The sequence below is a fragment of the Anneissia japonica genome, unplaced genomic scaffold (genome assembly GCF_011630105.1).
Source record: "Anneissia japonica isolate Jap-2015-1 unplaced genomic scaffold, ASM1163010v1 scaffold199_len4679917_cov187, whole genome shotgun sequence".
NCBI classification, from domain to species: domain Eukaryota; kingdom Metazoa; phylum Echinodermata; class Crinoidea; order Comatulida; family Comatulidae; genus Anneissia; species Anneissia japonica.
This window is the reverse complement of record NW_022686322.1, coordinates 3,767,837-3,787,367: the sequence shown is the minus strand read 5'-3', so window position 1 is coordinate 3,787,367 and position 19,531 is coordinate 3,767,837. Positions and strand designations below refer to the sequence as shown.

Here is a 19,531-nt window from a genome sequence, read left to right as displayed (position 1 = left end):
TCGTACGCTGGTCAACTGGTTCCACTGACTGGATATCAATACTGGTTATAACCAGGTTGTTCTGAGGGAACAGGAATCGATCACGGACCTTCTGCTTGTCGTCAAACCCAAATACTGATGCACGGATGATTTTGGCAGAATTCTGAAGAAAGCAATTATAATAAATATAGGGTTTCCACATTGATGCTGAAGATCAGGACACAATATAAGCATAAAGTGTGACCCTGCTGAAAAATAATTAGGCTTTGACATAAATTTTTAAAATAAGGGCTGATACACACAAACAATTATTACATGTTGCTTTGCACACCTATTTTCCATGCAATTTTCTGCACAATTTTAAATTTATAAGAAAAATGCATTGGGTATATTAAACACCTGTCTCTTATACACATCTAGATGTGTATAAGAGACAGGATATATATATATATATACACACACACACAGATATAGGCCTAGCAAAATGTTATTACTGTATTACTAAATAAATTTTAGATAAAAACTTCTTCAAATACTGTAGATCGTTTATGCAAACGTGTACTGTAATTTCCTATCTTGCATTCCTTTTTATTTTAGGCACAGAAAGATGCAAAGCTGGCTAGAATGAAACAAAGACAAGAACAGTGCAAACAAATTGCAATGAAAATGGAGGCTTTATTGGAGTTGGATGCCAAACGAAAGGGGATTCCAGGAACAGAATCAGTACCTGCAGTTTCTAAACATCAAGCAGCTGCTATGATCAGGAGTGTTGCAGAAGACTTTAAAGAAATTGGAATCTCGCTGACAAAGGATGTTGCTATTACAGATAGCTAAACTGACTTTGATGTGAAAAGTAAAACTTGCTGCTTCTCCTCATGCATTTTGTAAATTTTATCAGAAAGTTTATTTTTACAAAACATGTTTATATCGCAGCAGACACAGGTGTGTTTTCTACTATGGACATTTTAATTAATGTAAATATGTAATAGCAAGACTTGTAAATATTTCTTTTTAAAATTTAAGACTTGCACTTCAGACATGATATAATACAGTATTTTGAATGATTGACTTTTTAAAATGTGTAATGTTTTTTTGTTGAAAAAAGGATATACGATTTCATTGCTAAGACCATGATATATATACCTCTCACAGGGGCAGATCCAAAATGTTTTTAAACGGGGGATGGGGGCCACAACATTCTCAGAATAGATAAACGAGTAGTGTGTATTTTCAATACATAACATTGATATGCCTTGAAATTTAGTGGAAAAGTGGGAGGGGTTCCCCTACTGGATCCGCACCTGTCTCAATCTCATGGGTGTGGTCATGCCTTGTTGTAATAGGACCAGAGGGACCTAACTGTGTTTGAAAGAGGTTATACTCATCAATTAAACTATCCTGAAGCACTTACTACGAATGAGAGGGTTTAGACTACAAAACACATACAACAAAACACAAGTATTAATACTTCTCTTGAGTATATTTTTTAAATTTGGGCCCTCACAATTGGTCTAAACTCAAGAAATTTGTAATGCAAAATAATACAAACAATATATGTACAGAATTCATATAGTATTATTAGAACAATGATAATAAATATCTGTATAGAACACTTACTTTGGATCATGTGGAAAACATATTTCCATTTTTTTTTCTAAATTGATACTTTATTACTAAAAACTCATTAATTCAAACTTCTGTAATATCAATACACAGGCCTGTCAATGCATAATTCATCTGCCTGCATTTTATATTATATAGATATATAAAATATATTGTATTTATTCTTTAACAGCAATTTTAATAAACATTATTTCTGTTATAATATATGGCACAATTTCACATTTAAATGTTCATGACTGTATTAAAATAGGAATTTAATTACAGTATTACAAAATCAAAATTTTCTCAATCATTTGATAAAACAAATTTATCTTCCTTTTATATATAAATGTTATATAATCCATTTTCATATTGACCAAAAACATCCTACAAATATGGAGACCTAAAAAGCAATCATCATAAACAAAATTAACCAATCTACAACTGTTTTTGATATCATCCTTGATAATTTTATCTACAAATATAAAGTTCATTTTTACAAACACCAAACTAACAAAACTAATAAATTTATCTTTTAATACAGCAATTTAGCACAGTTAGCCGATTTTTTAATAAGTGTTTTATTTCCTTTCCAATAAAAATCTAATGAATTTATAAAACACCCATTGGTAAAACATAATTCAAATGTTCCTTTCCAATACATCTAGAAATATATTTTATTGCCATCAATTGCTGTTAAAAAAGCTTTGAACCTAATTGTTTGATGGTGGCGCAAGAGCACCAACAAGTCCGTTGGCAGTATTGAAGAGGTTGATGGGGCTGGTACCATCTGTAATCAAGGTAGACTTGAGGCCAAGAGATTGCAGCAACTTCACCTGCATCTCTGGTCCAGATGTTGCAATGGCCCTGATGGTATCTGCACCGATGGACGACACCATGCTATCGAATTTAGCCGTCTCGATGTCGCTCATTTCTTTAGTTTTGCTGATTTCCATCTCGTTCTGCTGGCTGATGTACTTATTCTCTGCCTCTCTCGCAACTGTCAGTTGTTCGAGTTCTGATTGCTGTAAGATACAATGTAAATGAAGTTATGTTATTTGATGACTGTGTAACACGTAAACCTGTGTCCACACTAAAATTAATATGTGGCAAAGACAAGCCAAACCAGTCACTCGTCGCAAATCGTGTTTGAGAGAAAATGGCAAAAAACATGCTGGAATGTCAAATTTTTAAAAATCTATTTTATTGCACTAAACTAACCTTTATATATCTACACATCATTCATGCTGTTATTTTCCCAATTTTCAATGTTAAAACAATACTTTTTAAGGATTTAAAGATAGTTTCTGCATGAGAAATGCCTGAAATCATAACCTTTGATGGCTAATTTCTCATATATTGTTCTTTAAACAGCTGTGTGGTTAAACGCATGTAACTATGATTTTTTTACCATTTTATATATATTATTTTACTCTCTAACACTGTATTAATAACTCAAAATCGATTTTTGCGACGAGTGACTGATTTGGCTTGTCTTTGCCACATATGTTATCTGTGATTTCCTCATATTATGGCACAATAATGTCATATCGAAAGCCAGCCACTCATTCCACCCAACAGTTGTCAGCCAATGCAATTCTATGAGATTAGTAGAAGCAATATATAAATAAAAAAACAAGAATTGTTCATATTAATGACAAATTAATGCCTGTTAATGTATAAAGTAAAGGCCTGTTTATACTTACAACGGTAACGATAACGATAAAATGCTATAAAGCAATTGTTCATAGAGAAAATAAAAGAAGTTTTCACACTAGCACGATTCGATAACAATTTATCGTGTATACGAAAATATTTTTTTATCGTACACATGATAAATCGTTATCAAAGCGTGCTATTGTGAAAACCTCTTTCATTTCTTTTATTTTCTATAGGAACAATTGCTTTTTAGCATTTTATAATTATCGTTGCTAGTATAAACAGGCCTTTAACTTAGTTTGCCATTTACTGCCATTCATTTTCTATTATTTTTTTCACATTTGAACAAAAAGGTAGGGGTGCCCAGGCACCTCCTTGAAATACGCCATTGACAAGGAACACAATTTTTGAGCGTTACTGAAATTATTTCCAGTCATGCAGGTTCAAAAGGTTCCTAATTTCACCACACACAAGACAATAACTTCAGTTGCAAGTCTGTTTACTCGTGTGCAGCAGGCTCTAAGCTGCTTTACTTACTTGGACAAAATGCCAGTTAGAAGAATTTTGTTAACTTACAGATTCAATTTTAGCAGCCTCTGCCTTCAGCTTGGCCTGCTCAACAGCTGCCTCGCCTTCAATTCTAGCAGCCTCAGCACGGGACTGAGCCTCAGCCTTTGCCTGTCCAGTGCTCTCAACAGCTGCACTATTGGCCTGTAGCTCCAGCAGTTCCTTGCGTGCTTTCTCAGCTTCAGCTTCGTCCAAAATCTTTTGACGCTCTAGACGACCCTTTGCCTCCTGCTCAAGTCTTTCAGCTTCGTGTCTAAATGTACCGAACAATATCAAATAGATCAATTAAAAATTCAATAATGTAGTAGTACTCTGACAGACAGCCAATATACAATGCATTATGCATGCACTTTCACACACACATATTATGTAAAATGGCAAATACATTCTAAACTGATTGTTGGGAGGGTAAAGACATCTTCAGCTTATATATTGATTAGAATAAGGCCATGTATGAATAATGGTTGTTAAATTATCTAGCTGAACAAGAGGAAGTCTGTTGATCACTCCACAACAGTAAACAGTGCTACAGGTGGTTGCCTTCCAATCTTAGCATCTGGTTTTCAAACATTGTCAGACTCCCAAATTATTTCTCATACCTCAAAACAACTCCACAGCTTGAGCCTCATAAAGAGGCTGAGTTAATAGAGCATCGTTCTACCCTGCATAGCAAGTGTACATGTTGTCTGTATGAAATACCAAGCAAAACTGGAATATGAATGGAATATAAGTGAACAATCATGTCTGAACTCTGACCTGGCTGCGGCTTCCTGGGAGTTGGTTGTGATCTCAATCGCCAGTTGTACAGACTTCTGCAAAGCGTCTCTGGTACGCTGGTCAACTGGTTCCACTGACTGGATATCAATACTGGTTATAACCAGGTTGTTCTGAGGGAACAGGAATCGATCACGGACCTTCTGCTTGTCGTCAAACCCAAATACTGATGCACGGATGATTTTGGCAGAATTCTGAAGAAAGCAATTATAATAAATATAGGGTTTCCACATTGATGCTGAAGATCAGGACACAATATAAGCATAAAGTGTGACCCTGCTGAAAAATAATTAGGCTTTGACATAAATTTTTAAAATAAGGGCTGATACACACAAACAATTATTACATGTTGCTTTGCACACCTATTTTCCATGCAATTTTCTGCACAATTTTAAATTTATAAGAAAAATGCATTGGGTATATTAAACACTGTACAGACCAACAGCCATAAAATGTAGAAAATAATTAGACATATACCTTGACCTCTGACATAGTCATGGTGACTTGAAACAAGATGGTATAATAATGATTGAAATTCATATTACAAAATCTATATTCCTGAACTGTAACACATTTCAGATTTCAACAATTATTCTATAATTTTACAACTTACTGGATAAAAATTAATCACATTAAAAACTCAAGAAACTTGTTGATGGTGACCTTACAATTATTAGTTGTTGAGTATACTACGCTTGCACAGATATACTCTATGATGTGGTAGTGGAATTTTTTTGTAAAATGGAATGTGTTATGGTTGATGGAATTTTACTGTAAACTGGAACGTGTTAAGGTTCATTTCATTTTACAGGCATGCCAAGTACAGTGTGAATGTCGTTTTATACAGAAGTTGGTAATTAGTCCCATGTTTTGACAGATGACCAACTGCTGATGATTAGCACCTTATCCGATAGAGTAATTTTGACCTAGTTTCTGCAGTATACTCGTGCACCTATCGGGCGCGTATTTCTTTTATTTACCTTGTGAAAATCATCAAACTGGACACCGGCCACAGCACCTCTGATTCGAGAGGCAATAGCCTTGCAAGCGTCTCCGACAAAGTCTGGCACGCTGAACAATTTAGCTGCATCATTGTCATCATTCTTATCATTGACTTCAAAATGCCTGATAAATGAAATACATTGCTATTAACATTACAAATTGTATACATATACCATGTAGGCAATTTTAGCTGAGGGAATCGGGTTCAGTGTTCGAAATTCATACACAATTAGACAATCATATCGACAAATTGCATAAATAATAAAATAACAGTAAATGAAAATACTGTACTATATTTATAATTATTATCAGTTACTATATTTTGTATGTGAAATTTAATTATATAATTTAAGAGTGTTTGGCCCAGCAGCTGAGATTTGAAGTTGTCCCCTGGTTTGCTGTGTCCTTCGGCAAGTGAAATTATTAAAATTTGTTGCCTCTATCCAACAGGAGTTGTTTCTCAACCTAGAGGTCAAGGATCAATCCTTCGGGAATTTTGCTTGTGTCCTTAGAAAAGGCAGTTTACCTACAGCTGTCTCTCTCCACCCAGGGGTACAAGTGGCTACTTGGTAGGTTCAAACACAAAATGCGCTGATTACAGCTGCAACATTATGGAATTCTCCCCAGGGAGCTGAGTATGTGTTCCATATTATGTGCTTGATCCAATGACCGGGGGTATAAATTAAGCGCTTAGAGCCCTTGTTGGCATTAGGCACTATATAAGCCTAACATATTATATTTTATATCACATCATATACATACAAATGTCTGACAATGAATTAAACTAGAATTTCCAGTAGAAATACTCCCCTGGACATGTTTGATCCAGTGCCTGGTGTTATAATATGAAAGTCATAGAGGCTGTGGTAATATGTATCATTACGATCACATATTCACTAAAGAATTAACTTTGAGAGGATGATGGCAATGAATATTTATGTAAAACCTACCAGTTATAAGACAGCTGGAGCTGTAGCCTAGCATGATCTGCTGTCTCTATAACGATGATGTCTGTGCAAAAATCAGGTCCCAGCAACAGACACAAGGATTTGATGACGTTTGGTCTCTTTGGCTTTCCTCCCGACAGACTCAGTTGAGTAAACTGCTCATCAGGACCAAGCATCACCAGCTCTGGTCCAAACACAACTCTATATAAAGAATAACACTGTTACAACACTAAACAATTTGAAAGACAATGTAGGTATGGAGGTAAAAGGATTCCAGAGTTCCATAATAATAATAATATATATATCAGTTATTCCTAGCATCTTTGAAGAAACTATTTGAACAAGAAAAAATGCAGAAATAAAATAGTGTAATTAACTTTAGTTCAGAAAGAATCATTAATACTGTATTCATGAGTTTAATTTTTTTCATGTGTTTATACAATAAGAATTAACTATTGGTATTTTAGGCTATAGTATAAATACTAAAATTAAAAATGGGTTAAATTCTTATTATAGCAAAAAAGAAAAAAAATCTATAGATGAAAAAATTGGCTGAGTTTACATAAGGATAGTTACATTCAGCTGCTAATTTATTTACTTATTTATTTGAGCATATTTAAAGAGGGTGAACCATCCAGCAGAAGATAATCATAGATAAAGATGTGATCAATTTTACTGCAGTTTTTGAATTGAAATTTCAATTGTGGACCCCCAGACCCCACTCCTTTAATGCAGACTTACAAGCCTAGGATACACATTCAGCCTCAGAATTTTTTTTATCTCGATCTCGGGTATGACATATAATACATAAACAAAAAGCCTGACAAAAAACATACCTGGCTTTCTTCTCCTTGTAATCATATATCTGTACAGCTGCATTATGGGGAACACGAAGGGTGACCACCTTTGTCTTCTCTCTCTCTGCGACCACTGGTGCGCCCCGAGAACCACGATCAGCAATAGGGTCTTTCATACTCATCAGTAGATTTTCAACAGCTGGTGACAGTTCTTTACACCAAAGTTCCTCATCCTGGTTTAGCATGTAAGTAATTCCGGTAATAGCACGTACCTTAAGAAGACAATAAGTAAGATAAAAAAAAAATGACATTGGTTAACCTATATTAAAATTGGTATAAATTTCAAACAGTTTCAAAAGAAAAGATCTGCTGGGCCCAGTAAATACTTGAATGTCAGGTAATTTTGGAAACACTGGGTCGACGCTCTCAAATTGTTATATTGTCATAGGTTTGAATTCCACTCTTTGTTTACAGTGTCAGGTGCAGAACCCAAATCTGCTCTGTTAGTTTAGAACTCTAAACCGTACACTAACTTTATGCAATAACATTCCATCAGTTAGATCCCCTATTACAACTATAACTCCCTCCCACCACTGGCTGATATATATTCAACTTACCTTTCCTGTCTTTGTGTCCCTCACATAGATACCTTCGTTCTCATCCAATGGGATTGCCTTCCTTTTGGTCAGTACCTCCACTTCCACGGGTGGCACATATTCCATTGGTCCACGCATCATCCATTTATCACCCGGCTTGCGTTCACAATCCTTCTATAAATACAACTGAAATCTCAGTACCAAGACTACTAAAAGTTTAATTAGCCTTCAATTAATGAATTAAAACAAGAAAATACATAATAAAATTTTTATATTTTTGGATGGACCAGGGCTTTTAAACTGATTAATTTAAGAAGTTTTGTACCAAAAGGTATATAAATCAGCAAAAAAATAATTAGACTTTTATATGTGTTCATTAAAAGTTGATTATCTATTTAAATGAGTTAAACAAAGTTTTAATTACATTTTTGGAAGATTTTCTATAGTATCTGTCTAGATAAGTACCCTCCTTCGAGATCCCTCTAACAATCTTCAAGCTATTAACTAAAGCTAACCCTCAATGTAAAGATCGAAAACTCTGAGAAAACCCCAAATTTTCAGGTCCCAAAGATAGTCTCAAATGACAGTGCAAACTGTATTAGATCTTCTTCCCTGCAAAAGCAAAACCTAAAGTCCTTATCAAATTATTTTGTCAGTGAATTAGAATGGATTATTTTTGGACAATAGTAAAAAAAAAATTTTAGGGAGAATTTTGGCGATTTGGCAACTTACCGCAAGGTTGTCCTTAAATGCTTCCTTTGCCCGCAAGATAATGCCCTCATCTTCTCCAAGAACAAACACGTTTTGAATTCCTTTCTCAAGCTTTTCACCAGGCATCATGAAAAAAGATTTTTCTCCCTGAAACAAAAAATAAAAGAATATTATCTGAACTCTTTATATAATGTAATACTGAACTCCCAAAATTATTTTTTATTACAAATAATTGTTAATCAGAAACTAAAATAAATATAATATATAATGATTAATAATTACTAGTATTTTGTATTTAGGTTTAAAATTTAAGGTAACTAGTCGATTACATACCTTGACAAGTTTCTTTTGTCCGAGCTGTGGCTTACCATTGTCACCAACTGGGTCCAAGATCACACAGTATTGTCGATTATTTAGGGTAATGATATCCTTCAAGCCAACAACCTGTAAAGGAGTAATATTAATATTCATTAATCTCTAATAATTAGTATTATAAATACAAATAAATAAATATTAATATTCATTTATATCTCTAATAAATTATAAATATAAATATATAAATATTAATATTCTTCAATATCTCTAATAATTACTATTAAAAATATAAATATTAATTAATATCTCTAATTACTTTATAAATATAAATAAATATTACTATTATAAGTAAAAATAAATAAATATTAATATTCATTATCTCTAATAATTACTATTATAAATATAAATAAGTATTAATATTGAATATTATCTCTAATTATTACTAATATAAATATAAATAAATGTTAATATTCATTAATATCTCTAATAGTTACTGTAATAAATTTTAATAAATAAATATTATTATTCATTAATATTTGTAATAATTACTATCAAAAATGTTGTATATGATAGTTAACTTTCTAAAACATAGTAATTGTTCAAGTATGTATATTAATTCAAATGTCTGTGCTCTATGGGCTTTATTGATATTGTATTTTCACTTTCTTTTTAAAAAATTGTACTCTTACGAAACAAATTGATTTAAATTTAATAAGCAAACACCATTGTCATTTCGTTATCATCGAAGCGTCCCCATGGTCTGTAACTATAAGAGTGACGTGACGTGACCTGATCTGACATAACCACACAGGATGTGAAAAAAAGTCTCCTCTTTGTAAGGAATCGTTCCAGTAATGCTCTAATTATGTACGCATTATTACTTTCCTATCATACCAGGCACAAATTTACCTCCTGTGTGGAGACAAGTAATGCAGGTAAAGTGACATACTCAAGGGCACAAACAAGAGGTTTAACAATTGACAGCCTAAAGCCACATTGCTGCTTTCCAAAAGGACGTTTTTGATTGATGTGTAACCCACCTCTTCGTAGACATCAGGAATGTGTGCCTCGTTGTCTTCCATCTTCACCAACCATTCTTCACCATTCTTTCTCGTCACACCTTTGGCATCAGTAAATGTACGGTTGGCACGCAGGTGAAGTGCTTTCTGTTTTAAAATGAAGAACAAACAATTGATAACACAAATTTTGAATAATAATTAATCAAATTAGAGATTTGATTAATTTTACTGATTAATGACACTGTTTAAATTCACCAACAAAGTTTTATTTTCTCCTCAGTCTTGATGTTTTTTCGCAAAACTATTTGCTAAATAAGAAAATAAATTAAATATTTATCTTTTTTCCACCCTCCTCTGACGATCTAAGTTCGCGAAACAAGGTATAAAAAAGTCTAGTGTAACTAGATGATTTCATGAAGTGTTTAACAATGTACTTTTATACACTTTAACTGCTATTAACTTATAAATTGTCATCCATTCACACTCATAACAATTTAATCAATTTTAATGTACAGTTTGATCTATAATGGTAATATAAAAAGCACACATTCACACTTGCAAAAAATTAAAAAAATTTCTATCTGTCACATAATTCAATTTCAGTTCAGGATGTGGCCATAAATATTGTGACCCTGAGAATGATAATTTCCTCTGACACTGCAGTGATACAGACCCGAATACAGGATGAATAAAGGTTCACTTGGATGTCTTTATGCAACCACACTTCCTCTCAACAGTTAGTGTCACATTCACATACGTTTTTTGGTGAGGAAAACAAAATTAAAACTGCAATTGCGAAAATAAAAACTAACATTTTTGTTGTGCAAAATTTATTATATTTATATTTACAGTTTTTTGATGAATTGCCTAAGTTCTTTACCTATATGTGGTATTGACAATTGTGAAATTTAGCAATAATATTTTAATATTTCTACATTTCTATGTAATTTAGCCTACACAGCAATTTGTTTTAATCAAATTTAGATACTATCACAAATTTATATCATAAATGTTAATGTTCTACATACCCCATGCAAAATATTAATGTAACAGGTACATTCTCCTCAATCAGTTTAAAGTTCTATTTCTAATCCTCAACATAATTATTTCTTTTAAATCATGGAAATAAGATACTTTTCCATGTTGTATACCATTACCATGGTTACCAATCACTATAATATAAATTATCACAAACCTTCTCAGTAAGCACATAAGCATTCACAACATCAACGACCTCCTCGTATGCGCCTGGCAAGTACGCACCAACTTTCTTAACAAGCCATTCCTCCCCCGTGACCCTCGCATTACCCTCACGGTCTTCGGTCTCCTTGCGAGCACGTAGCTTAATAGCCTGGTTGGGCTTGATGATAGTTGCCCTGACAGTCTCGTCTACAACTACCTCCTTGCGTGGGATATATGTACCAGGCCCTTCAAAGAGCCATTCATCGCCAGCAACTCTCTTCTCTCCGCTGGGGTCTTCATAGTCCAAGACAGCCCTCAGGCGAAGAGCGCAATTGGCTGGCACAACTTTCAGAGGACTAACTGCCTGTTGGAACAAAATATAACAACGTTGTCATAATAAAGTACTTCAAAATTTGCAATCTATTTTCCCACAAGGAATTAATTAAAATCATGATCACAATTCCTCTCAAGGACTATGTACCTGTTTCAGGACCTCTCCAGGGAACAGAGGAAATGGATCTTGAGCTAGACGGATTTCCTGGTCAGCGTGGTTGAGTTTGACCTGTCCATGCTTGTCCAGTACGACAGCACCGTCTTTGTCCTTCTGAGAGGGATTCTCAATGATGCAATAATTCCTTGGTGGCACCATAATCATCTTCTGTGGCCCAAATATCACCCTGTGTTTCAAAATCCAACAAAATATTTGTAATGATTTTTCTTTCAATTTAATCTTTCAAAAAATAATTATTTTATATAAGAAATAATTGTTGTAAGATACAGTGTTTGTGTTGAGTGACCAAGTTGAGTGGTTGAGCAGTAACGCAAGAATGCTGCTAACTACAGCCTTAACATCATCACTGGTTCGAGCCAGTCCTAGCCCAGGGTTCAGTTGGCAGAACCCAGTCTTCTCGGATAAGGACTTAAATGAAGCTACTATACAGTAAGTGCCTCTTTACGGTCATGCATCATGTATGCAATTATATAATTATTATAATTATATAATTATAATTATTATTATAATTATAATTATTATAATTATTATTATAATTATAATTTTTATTATAATTATATAATTATTGTATGTATGCAATTTAGCCCAATGACACTGTGAGTTCTGGATTATTCTCCAACGTCAAATTAAACAATTAAATCACTTGCTTTATAAATTAAGTTAAATGCTTTGCTAATTAAAGGTTAGATAGAGAGAATGCTTTTCTTGCCAATCACTCACATACCATGCTTTTTCATAGACCTTCAATAAAGACTGTAAATAAGCAAAAGCTGAATTATACAGTTATGTACAGTATAAGTACAGCACTTTAATAGAAGCATATGAACAATTAAACACTTTGAGAGTTTTCAGATTCTATTAAAAATCCAGTATTAGGAAATGTACAAAATGTTTGTTAAGAAATTGTTTCTTATTGATTAATTATTAAAGAATTACAGGTACTAACCTTTCGTGATCCTGTCTTATGTAAGTCCTGGGTCCGATCTCCACCCTAGTCACATTGCTGTTTTGGTCTAGTACATGAACGTAATAGTAAGGGGGAATGCGGTAGATGGAGTCATCACTTCCAGCGGTTGTACGTTTGCCTTTTTCCATATTTTATTCCAGAAACTGTGAATATTAAAAGGCGAAAAATAAGCTTGTTTAACTTTCAAATCAATAAAATAAAAGAGAATGTTCAACCTTGTAGTAATGAGTGCCCTTACGTGAACAACTTGAACTGGGCAATTTGTTTATACATTTTTTTGACTTTGTATCCTAACAATTATTTTCATTTTCATGTACTGCCTTCAGGGATGTAATTATGGTAGGAGGAGTTGGGCGGGGCCACCCAACTTTGAAGTTTTCCACCCAGTCTACAGCTAATTTCATAGCCCTCCACCCACCTTTATTAACCCTCTTGCACATATCGTTAAAACACTCTCTTAGAGTTTATGTTATCACCCACCCACCCTCAAAATGTATACCACCAATCCCTAGTTTTCTACAGCTACAGTACAACCCTGAACCTGGACAACTTTAACTAGGCAATTTGTTTACACATTTTTGACTATGTATCCTAACAATTATTTTCATTTGCATGAACTGCCTTGGGCATAAAAATGATCATAATTGTTCCAAGCAAGTGTATTTTTTTTTACTACTATTTAACAATTAGTTTCACGTGTACTGCATTGGGGACCAAAGTTTAGTGCACATTAAAGCCCCATTCCTGGCAAAATTTCATTTTCAAAAAGTTTTTTTCAGAACAATTTGCATGCATTACTCTAATTATTTATATACCATAAAAAAAAAATGCCATGAATTTTAGATTTACACTAAAGGAGAAAAAAAAATGATAAGTAGAGACTATTTCTCATAGGAGATTACCATTTTCTCCACGACTTTTTCGTTACTAGTGTAGGCAAATTCAGAGGTTGCAGATCACACAAGCTGGAATGCTCTCGCCAGTTGCTTTTTGTGTATACTTTATGAAGTCAAGCGTTCGCGAAACCGCCGCATTCTTTATTTTTTATCTTGCCCACAAATGCCATGAACTCTAATGATAAGATATTTTAATTCATCCCACAATGATTAAATAAAAATATTAATTAATCTGTTTTACTGTTCCTGTTTACATCACCGATACAATTGTGAGCAATAAATAAAGTGTGCCCACCCTATGAGATTAGTTTTTGTACCGCGCATCTTGCACACTGTGTTCGATCAATTAGGTTTGAGGTAAGTTTGTTTAATTGTTAAAATCTCAGTTAATATTTTTTAACAAGTTTGAAATAATTCCAATAAAATATTATAATATATGTATAACACCAGAAACAGAAATTAACACGTCGGCCATTTTTTATGTCTGATAACAGAACCTAAATAGAGGTGTTGCTAGGCTAATTTTTCCGGTGCCTAAAATATTTCGATAGACCTATCGCAAAATGAAACATAAAAAAAATCATCCTCTATTATTTTTTGAATGGATTGGGAAACAAAAAATAAAATTTGAGTCTTATTTTGCATTTTTTTCATGTTTAGGAATTGTCTAAATTCAGTTAAACTAGCAATTTCATAATATAAATTTTTCTAACATACCGGTATATAGAAATCAGATTTTTCTTTAAAAATGAAGTTTTGCCAGGAATGGGGCTTTAATATGCTTGTGCAGTATAATATATAACAAAATATTTTCTAGTTGCAGGTATTAAAAAAAAACAGAACAAAAAAGATGTTTTGCATTTAACACAAAACAATATTTACACAAGAATATTATTGTTCAAATCTAAAATTAAGTACAGGTTTTTAAAAAAAATACCTGAATTGTTTCATTCACAAGAGATAGTTTCTGTAGTGTCAGGTAATACTTCCTATTAATCATATTTTGAAACCTTTCATTTTCTGATGTATTTTCCATTAGGATACAATCAAACAAATTATCCTTGATATCTAATTCCTATTTCATTTCACCCATAGCCTAGCTGTGAGATGAATAGGACCATGCTTCACTGCAATACTACAATCTGTAATCTATATAAACGAACGGCATTGTTGCATAGTATACATGACGCTTTCATTACCCTAGAGCAGTGAATGAGAGTCAATAACTTCATTTAAATATTGCTATGGCAGCAATATTCTTTAAAATAATAAAACAGCTTGAGGAGGGCTAAGATATAAGGAAAATATTTAATTGTTGCATTTTTTAATATAAAAAACTTATATTTGCATGAGTGTGTTTTACATGGTAATACGTATCCAATAAATAGAGCATATTTTTTGTCTGGTTTTTATATGACATTGATGACGTCTAGATAATTAATATTCTTTCCAATGCAACTGTTTTCCAACTAAAAATTGTAAAATTTTTGGTACTAATTTTATGAAAATATTACTGCACAAATTTATTTAAATAAATACCAATAATTATTATTTTATAAACTTGAATATTATGCAGAAAATATTACATTGGAACAGTATGTATACTTAGGCCTATGCTTCATTTTAACAACCAAAGGAATATCACTAGGCCTAGGCCTAGCTAGGAGGGCAAAATTTTTTGTCTCAAAATGATGGTAAAATCATCATTGGATACTTTTATAGACTTTAGTTAGTACAACAACATAGGCTGTAGTGAGGCTAGGCCTACCTTTAAAAGCAGGGGTGGATCCAGGGGAGGCCCAAAAAAAAAAGGGAGAGAGAGAGAGAGAGGGGGGGGGGGGGGGAGATAGAGAACAAAGAAAAAAGAGAAAAGATCATATCTAGGCCTATTTATTATTTATTACTATAGTACTTAAGTTGGTGTTGGTTTTTGTTGATTACGCTGGCGCGCATCAACAAGGCTCGTGGTGAACATGTGGTCACTAAATGATAAAATAAAAGTACAATCTTTTGGTATAGTTACTGTACATTGGTATTTGCGAATTTTATTTATGAGCATATAATCAAAGAGTATAAATAGAACAAGAGAGCAAAGTCCCGTTCGTAAAAACGTCACACCTGTGTAGGACGCCCACTAACGGTTGTATATTAATTTTTTACCATAGAGCACGATCGAAGCACGCCCGCTATGAACTCAGTAAGTAGAAAACTTTTAAAACTCTGTGCACGTATAACATATACGCGGGTGAACGTCACGCATGAGCGGTTCAATGCGCGTGTGCAGACGTACAGCTAGCAGTATGGCATTAAGGTGTTCAGCTTTTAATTGTTATAATAACAGCCAAAAAACCCCAAATTGCTCCTTCTTTCATTTCCCTAAAGAAAAAGAGCGGTGAGTACAAAGCCGACTAAAGTAGTATTAGCCGACTGCTAAGCTGCTCTCTCAATTGACTTACTCTTGCATAAGTTATAAGAGTCTAACCGCATAGTACGCTGGTTTATAATAATAACAATTATTATTTTTATTATTATTATTATTATTATTATTATTATTATTATTATTATTATTATTATTATTATCATTATTGTTATTATTATTGTTTATTATTATTATTATTATTATTACTATTATTATCATAATTTTTATTATTAAAAATCGTTGTAAAAAAGTTTGTAAACAAGCAAATTTGATTTTCCAAAACCTTGGTTATGAATTTTTGCATACACGATATGTGGCTAATGCTTGAAACCATTATTGGATGTTTATTAAAGTACTACACTAGAATTTTATTATTTCCTCCAATAAAATTTCACGAAATGATGTTTGCCCACATGACGTGTTATATAGTACTAAATGCTCAGTACAATTCAAATACTTGATAAAAAATCACGGTTGTTTCAGATAGGAATCAAACCCACGACTGATTTATTACAATTAATATGTTTAAAATATATTTGAAAATTTAAAAAAATGAATTTAAGAGCATTGATAAAGCTATGTTGAATATATGCTATATATGCAGACAGATTGATGCTAATTGAATCTGAAAATATTATAATTGTAACTATTAATATTATCATTAATATTTTTTGAATATCATATTTGATAAATAAAATGGAAAAAAATGGATAGAAGAGCATGACTACTCGTAAGTTATTAATATTGTCATTGTTGTTATTAATATTGTTATAGCTTATATATTATATTTACTATATAATTGTTTGATGGCACAAATAAAATATATTGCTCTCTTATATACTGACCACCTTTGCATTCATATTAGTTTGATTGTGTAAACTGCATAAGAAGGAATGAGAATTTATAATGGCTAAAAACATAATGATGATGATGATGATGATAAATATATTTTTAATAATAATAATAATAATAATGAATAATAATAATAATATTAATAATAATAATTCATTTGTATAATAAACTCGCTGTTTGTGTAAAGTATTAAAAATAGGTTTCTCCAATATCTATTGCAAGCATTATATTATGTTTTTCTTACACATATTGTTATTTGCACAGCATTGTATGTATAAATTCTTTCAACTATCATGGAGGGGAAAAATTTCCTCCATGCAACTATCATAGGCCCTACACTATGTTTATCATCTTATGTTTACATAGATCTACTTTAGGTCAGCTTTATACAAGCGCAAATACCGCCCTCTACAAAAGTACTATATCTTGTGGAGAACAGATAAACAGATAAGCCGAACGTGCACGGTGGAGTACTGGGTAATAAAACACATACAAGCGTTAGTTGGCGTCCTACACTAGCTGCGTAGGGCGTATCGTTTTTTTACGCTCTCAATGAGCGTTGTTGGCTCTCTTGTTCTATTTATACTCTTTGATATAATCAATTAATGACAACATAATATGCAACATAATAATATATAATAATATATCGCACCTACAACAGTCATTAGAGTCATTTGGCAGAAAACATGTTTACGAATTATCAAATATATTTATCACGACTCCATAGCAATTTAGCAACACGATCTAATCCTTTAGATTAGAATGCCGTGTACGACTGTCTTAGTGTTACTTTTCTCAAAAAATTTCCTAATATTAGGAGGGGCACCCCACCCTCGGTGCTTCGCACCGAGTGGCCGCACCGAGTGATGCCCCCACCCCCAAATTTCATCCTAGATCCGCCCCTGAAAAGGTATAGGACTAGATTAGGCCTAGCCTAGACCTAGAGTATAACACTGTCCCCCTCCTAGATAACTTTAGTGAAGTTTCTATGCTGTACTTTACCGTATATTCAACAGATCACAAGCAAATTCAATCCCATACAACCCAGGCCTAGCCGTCTTTTCCCTGAGAAGTGTTGTTGCTGGAGTGCAGTAAGTGTAGTGCTTTCGGTAACCACTACAAATTCCTTCATATATAGGCTATGCTAAGCTGACGAAACTGTGGTGCAATCAATCCCCTGGAAAACAGCTTACGTCTGCACTCCTGAGTCATTCGATACACAGTCACAGTATCAGTATCGCGGTGTGGACTAACCTGGTTGGCCCACGTAAAAGATCACGTCATTTTTAAAAAATTTTACATGTATCTTGATCTTTTTTTTTATTAATTTAACAACTAATTAAATATCATATATCTTTATACTTATCATTAATTAAATCTTACCGTAATTGTCTCTAATTCAAGAAAAAGAAATGTTCTAAAGGCCACCGAGGTCCGTACATTCACCGAACACAACAAGCAAAGCAACTTTCACATGATGGCGCAACGCCAGGCCTCCAGGTTTACCTAACCTTGATGCTAATTATCAATAAGGGGCGTTGACCACTATTCACCAATCAGTGCGCGAAATAATTACGTCATATCTATTGCTTGAAAAATGATGCGAGTGAATTTGGTAGAGGGCGATGTTAAAGTCTTTATTGTCTTGTCATCAGATTTCCAAAGATTGGGAAAAATCATTAAAAGCTTACTTTAATGATAAAGAAAGCTGTTACCTTCCAACAAAAATCAAATCGAAAATAGTTTTCAGAGACATTTTGCTGCAAATACCTTTATAAAAATTTATACCAGGGGTAACTCAGGTACGGTACGGTCTACTGCTAGCTGTAGGCCTAGGCTACAGCCTATCATCATACTTTCCGTCCGTTAATCGACGACATATTATTTTCTTATTCAAATTTCCAATATGATCATTAGTAACAGGCCTACAGTAATTAATCTAATATGAAATTTATTAGATGGAAAGTATATTTTGACAAAAATGAAAATGAAAGCATAATCATGCCGTTGTGATAGGCTATAATAATTAATATAGGCATGCCACCTAGCCCATAAGTTTTTGATTTATAAGGATTCATTTTGTGATAGGCCTAAGAGCAAGTCCAGCAAACTTTGGTTGGTTGCATTTTTTTTGCTATATTTTTAAAAAATTGGATATGATGTAGAGTAACCATAGATAAATCAAAAGAATAAGTGCAACATTTTTTTTTTCATACGTAAGTGGGGCCTTTTCAAAATGGCCGCCATTTTTTCCTAAAATGTTCACTAATACTGTAAGTTTATGTCATTAAAATGCAGTATTCAATTGGAAATTCACTCATAACAATGACAACAACAGTTAACTAAATATTGTACACATTTTTGAGCTATTACAATTTAAAATGGCTGCCATTTTCCATTATTTTAGCTTTTTAGCATACATATTAATATAATAATAACCGATCTGTACTGTAAAACGAAAACGTGTGATAGAGCTAGATATATGCAATTGCCATATGCTGTTAATGGTTATTACCATAATATATTTGTGATATATATATATATATACATATATAAATAAATAAATAAATATATATGTGTTTTTGTATATATATATATATGTATATGTGTATATATATATATGTGTATATATATACATATGTAAAATATATATATATATTGAAAGCATACTGAAATAAACAACAATCAGCAATAGCTTGATATCAGTATATATATATATATAAATATATATATATA

General features: G+C 32.8%; 1 protein-coding gene across 2 annotated transcripts; it reads right to left on the bottom strand.

The window, feature by feature from the left end:
* Nucleotides 1-1,440: 1,440 nt before the first annotated feature.
* On the bottom strand, nt 1,441-18,321 carry LOC117116416 (major vault protein-like). Of its 2 annotated transcripts, none has more exons than XM_033260455.1 (14): nt 18,179-18,321; nt 12,608-12,771; nt 11,632-11,827; nt 11,164-11,514; nt 9,990-10,115; nt 8,968-9,078; nt 8,656-8,781; nt 7,945-8,097; nt 7,367-7,599; nt 6,534-6,731; nt 5,562-5,706; nt 4,564-4,775; nt 3,817-4,060; nt 1,441-2,606 (listed from the first exon to the last, which is right to left on the bottom strand). In XM_033260455.1, exons 2-14 carry the CDS (start codon nt 12,754-12,756, stop codon nt 2,295-2,297), a joined length of 2,556 nt encoding a protein of 851 aa, XP_033116346.1. In that variant the 5' UTR covers nt 12,757-12,771; nt 18,179-18,321; the 3' UTR covers nt 1,441-2,294. The 2 variants fall into 2 exon arrangements, with proteins under 2 accessions (XP_033116346.1, XP_033116353.1); XM_033260462.1 differs by lacking the exon at nt 18,179-18,321 and adding an exon at nt 17,798-18,000.
* Nucleotides 18,322-19,531: the final 1,210 nt, after the last annotated feature.